Below are 4801 nucleotides of genomic sequence, written 5' to 3' on the forward strand. Positions count from 1 at the left end.
CTGCTGCCTCTGTAGGTCAAACACACCCAAATAATCATTCAGGTGGTGAAACGATATTCCTAAAAACAAATATCAAACACTGATTTTAAACACAAAGGTAACCATTCAGCAAACTCTCCCAGGGGGCCATTTTTCTAACCGGCCAAATTCCATCCTGCAAACAAACATCAGGCAGCATATCACCAAAGCAACCACTAACGGCTGCTAACTGTAGCTGCCATTAGCTAGTTAGCTCAGTTAGCTGTGCAGGTAGTGGGCACATTAGCTGCTCTGCCCAGACTGGGAGCTCAGAGCATCGAGCGGGAGTGTTGGTGTTGTTGATGATTGGACTTTTGATGCTTTTGACATGAAGATTGTTTTTTACTCAGTTCTTCTACTTTCTTCATTTCTTCTACATTTTGTTGATAGTTGTAGTTAATTTTTAAATGTTTACACTAAAATTCTTACACATTGCACCTTTAAATATTCAGTCGTCGAACCACATGGGTACATGAGCGTCAGAGGGCGGTTGATTTTTAGATGGCGTTGACGGTGGGCAGGGATCAGTGTAACCAATGGACACTAAAGTCATTAAAAGTGAACGTCGTCTCCTCGAAAAGTCAGAGCATCGACGCTCTGATGAGGAGACAGAAAAACCTCTGCACTTAAACCTTTCTAGTATTGTGATCAGGAGACTTTCCCTTTAGGTATTCTCTTTTTATGTGTTTGATGAAATATTGAAGTTTTACTGCAGGTTCCACTGTGTGATCTTTTCATTATGTTGTCATTTTCTACCCGTTTGTTGGTGTCTTCTTCAGGACTGCTGTGGATGGAGAACGTTACAGCAGTAACTCCTCTCATACAGCCGATCGTGTTCGAGCTGGAGGGCTTCCACATCCCACCAGGCTATGGCTCGCTCCTGTTCGTCCTGGCTCTGTTTAATTACGTGGTCACAGTGTTGGGGAACGGCGTGGTGGCGTGTGTCATCGTCATAGACAAGAACCTGCACAGACCCATGTTTGTGATGCTTTGTAACCTGGTCGCCTGTGATCTGCTCGGGGCCACGGCCGTCCTGCCTCGCCTCATGATGCACTTCTTGACGGGGCAGAAGAAGATCGCCTACGTCACGGCCCTCGCTCAGGCCTTCTCCGTGCACACGTACGGCGTCGCAGTGCAGACTATTCTGGGTGCGATGGCCTATGACAGGTATCGAAAAGCATTAAAAGAATCAGTCAATGACTCAAGTCACTTCTCTACTGTCATGCATTAACATTACAGACTCAGAGACGGGAGCTTATTAATGTGGCTTATTTCTCTGTTGTTGACATGGATGCAGGGGCTGCAGCGCCCCCTAAAACAAGGCGATAACATTTGCCAAATTTACAACAAGGCACGTAATAATTAAGAATTTGTCAGAAACAGCGCTTCACAATTTTTTAAAGATTTTCCTAACTCAACAGCTCACAAAATTGAGTGATTTTATAATGGAGTCTGGGGAATTTCCCTTCCCTTTCCATCTCCTTGCTGTTGTTGACTGTATTGATGTGGCTGTTTGACATGTTGGTGTTCATGTGTGCCGTCTGCTGTCATGACAAACGTCTTCAAAATGTTGTAAATGATCGTTAATAACGATCAGATACATGTTATCATGACCATTCAGATCAATACAAAACCATTTACTATGAAGTTGTTATAGAGACTGACCCCTCAGCACCCCCAACTGTGACTTTCGACATTGTGACGAGTTAACTGCAGCAGAGAGTAGACAGTGTTGTGTGTTGTTGCTGCTGAGTTCATTCACGTTCATTCACACCAGAGTATTTTCTGTAAATCACAGACACACAGTGTGTCTCGGTTTCTCTTGTTGCCTCCATAACCACAGGTTATAAGAATATGTCGGAAAAAGTCTGCCAAGCTCCTAATGTGGACATGTTTTCCGTTTGGCGAGTAAATCTAATCAGGCTCTGACAGTTTGTACCAAAAGTCATTTTTATAAAAACAAAAAAAACATGCTGATGCTCCATAAATGTGTCTTTGCTTCTCTCCTCTACTGTCACAGTGAGACACACTCAGGAGGACTTCATGCTGCATTCAGGTGCACGTCTTAAACTCTAGTTCACATGACTTACTGCAGCATTTTTAAGTAATTAATTACTTAAGACCTGAGATGTGAAGACGGTCGTTTTTACTGATCATTCCGGATCCCTGACCTGAAATAAAAATCAGATGCAGACCTCTGAGTAATAAGTTTGAGTTGGAGGGCCGTTTCTCCAGTCTGCTTCTAGAGATAAGAAATGTTTTAGTTTGGAAATAGTTGGTTCATGTTCATGAACCCTTGCAGATTATATATATATATCGACTTCTCAAGCAAAACTCTCCTCTAACAGTGTGGCAGCTTCTTTGTTGATTTTGCAGCCGTTAAGTTTAAAGGCGCACATTAATGAGGTAATAATACAAACTCAGAGATATTTGTTCTGTTCTCAGAGGAAAATAAGGTCCCAGAACACTGTTTGAAGCTAGAAAGGTGGCAGGGTCCGCCACATATAAACAAAGTAAAACAGTATAAATTGTGTTGTCCTTTAATGTCAGTTTGTTTATTTAGTTTGTTTAGGCAGAAAAAAAATCAGCCAATGAAGATCTTTCTCTGCTTATTAACATGTCCTACTAAAACTACAGCGTGCTCCTTTAATTGGGCTTGTTTGTTGAGACTTTATGATATTTTTTTATGTTGACATCCTGTAAGAAGCTAAGGAGTGTTGTTATGTCGTTAACTCCCTCTGCAGGTACGTTGCAGTGTGTGAACCTCTCAGGTATCCGGCCATCATGACCTCAGCTCGGCTGCACTCCTGCTGTGCCCTGGCCTGGGTCGTCGCTCTGCTGTGTATCGCCGTTCTCTTCGGCTTTCACATGAACGTCCCGCTGTGTGGCAACACGATCCAACACGTCTACAGCAGCAACCGTGCCATCCTCAGACTGGCCTGCGGTCCCACCCCTGTAAATAATATCTACGGTCAGTGCATTTGATTAGAATAAAGCTACAGATATAAAGTATGTTATTGAACATTATCAACAGACGCTCAGACAGTCAAGTTTTTACATTCATTGAGTTCAGTTTCTACATATTTTATCTGCTGCTTTAACTTATTTTAATAATAACAACACAAGTGCTCAACAAAGTAAGACTCCACAGAACCACCTGCAGCTTTTCACCAAAAATATACTCAGTTTGTATTCTCAGCTCGTCATGAGGTCACTTAAAGAGGTGCAATGTGTAAGAATTCGCCACCTGTTGAATTCATACCCAAAGCAAATAAGGTGCGGCATATCACCAGAGCAACCGCTAACTGTCTCTAACTGTAACCACCTTTAGCTAGTTAGCTTAATCAGCCATGCAGCTAGCGGTCTGGACTGGGAGCTCAGAGACCAGATGTGTGTTGGTGTTTATACCGCAAGCACAGGAGCTTTAGAGCGGGAAGGGCATGGGCTAGCTGGTTAGCATGCTAACTTCAACATTAGAAAGGCTATTTCTTCACAATGTTGATGATTTTAGTTACTTTTTTAAAATGTTTTTCTTTAAATTCTTACATAATGCCCCTTTTAACCAATTCAAGTGGAGTCAAGAGAAAGTCAGATTTACACTATAATTTTTTTCTTTTTTATTTGCATCATTTCAATAACAGACCTCTACAGCATCCCCTGCTGTCTTACTGGAGGGGAAAATGAAGTAACTGGACTTTAAGGTCACTCCATGCCAACTCGCCTCGGGCCTCCCGGTGCATGCCATGGATTTTCTTGGAAAAAATTCATGTTGAAACTTCTATTAAATCCGTGTTTGTTGCATCCTCGATGATGTCATCTTGTTCCGTGTGTCTAGACAAAATATGAATCTGAATTCCTTTGCTCAATGCATATAAATCATTTCACAGTGTCAGACTTCTCTGACTTCTCTTGGCCAAACTTAAAAAATCATGACTTAAAAAGTATCTGGAGTACAGCTGTAGGATTTTGCAAGGTGTTGTGAATTCAACAGAAATTTAAACATGAATTTTTACATGAAAATCCGTGAGGTGAACTGGAAAAAGTTCTGGATTTTAGGTAAATTGGCATGGAATGACCCTATAGGATGAGGTGTTGCTACTTAACTGAAAAGTGAACTGAAACGTCTAAAATGTTTTTATGTTTTTTAGGTCTGTCCATGACCTGGTCTGTGAGTACAGGCATCTTCCTGATCATTGCATTTTCCTACTTCAGAATCCTGCACGCGTCTGTAAAGCAAAACAGAACCGACAGCGTCGTCCGCAGCAAAGCCTTTCAGACGTGTGCATCGCACCTGGTTGTGTATGTGCTCTATGAGATAGCCTCAGTGGTCATAATTGTGAGTTACAGATTCCCCTCGGTCTCCCAAAATATCAGGAAGTTCTTGAGCATCCTGTTCATTATCATTCCACCAGCCATCAACCCCATTATCTACGGACTGGTCAGCAAAGAAATACGTGAGAGCATCATCAAGCATTTTAGCAAACTGGTCTGTCACAAGAAATGAGAAAAAATTTGATTATTTAGGATTTAGGGCAAACTGTTATCGATGTTGGTTCTGGTCCTGTCTATCTTCTTCCAACTATCAAATATTAAAATATACTGTACTAATTGTTTTTATTCATGAGCCTAATCACCGGCCTTCCATTTGCTATTAGATGCTCTCAGTTCTTCACAGATAATTAATGAGGCTGGAATATAGTTTGTGTTGCTCAAAGCATCGAAAAATAACATTTGAAAAACATGTTTTTAGACATTTTACGACCAATAAAATATTATGTTCACA

The 4801-nt window shown here is 41.4% G+C and overlaps 1 protein-coding gene across 1 annotated transcript; it reads left to right on the plus strand.

The window, feature by feature from the left end:
* Positions 1–757: 757 nt before the first annotated feature.
* On the plus strand, positions 758–4522 carry LOC141006682 (olfactory receptor 2K2-like). Its single transcript, XM_073478908.1, has 3 exons — positions 758–1185; positions 2763–2989; positions 4167–4522. The coding sequence occupies exons 1-3, from the start codon at positions 758–760 to the stop codon at positions 4520–4522; spliced, it is 1011 nt and encodes a 336-aa protein (XP_073335009.1).
* Positions 4523–4801: the final 279 nt, after the last annotated feature.

This window comes from Pagrus major, chromosome 13 (assembly GCF_040436345.1).
Source record: "Pagrus major chromosome 13, Pma_NU_1.0".
Classification (NCBI taxonomy): Eukaryota; Metazoa; Chordata; class Actinopteri; order Spariformes; family Sparidae; genus Pagrus; species Pagrus major.

Excerpts from the sequence above, each read along its gene's own strand:
- LOC141006682 (XM_073478908.1), top strand. The coding sequence starts at position 758 with ATGTTGTCATTTTCTACCCGTTTGTTGGTGTCTTCTTCAGGACTGCTG. Across the intron at positions 1,186-2,762 it reads GGTGCGATGGCCTATGACAG|GTACGTTGCAGTGTGTGAAC; the intron begins GTATCGAAAAGC and ends CTCCCTCTGCAG. Across the intron at positions 2,990-4,166 it reads CCCTGTAAATAATATCTACG|GTCTGTCCATGACCTGGTCT; the intron begins GTCAGTGCATTT and ends TATGTTTTTTAG.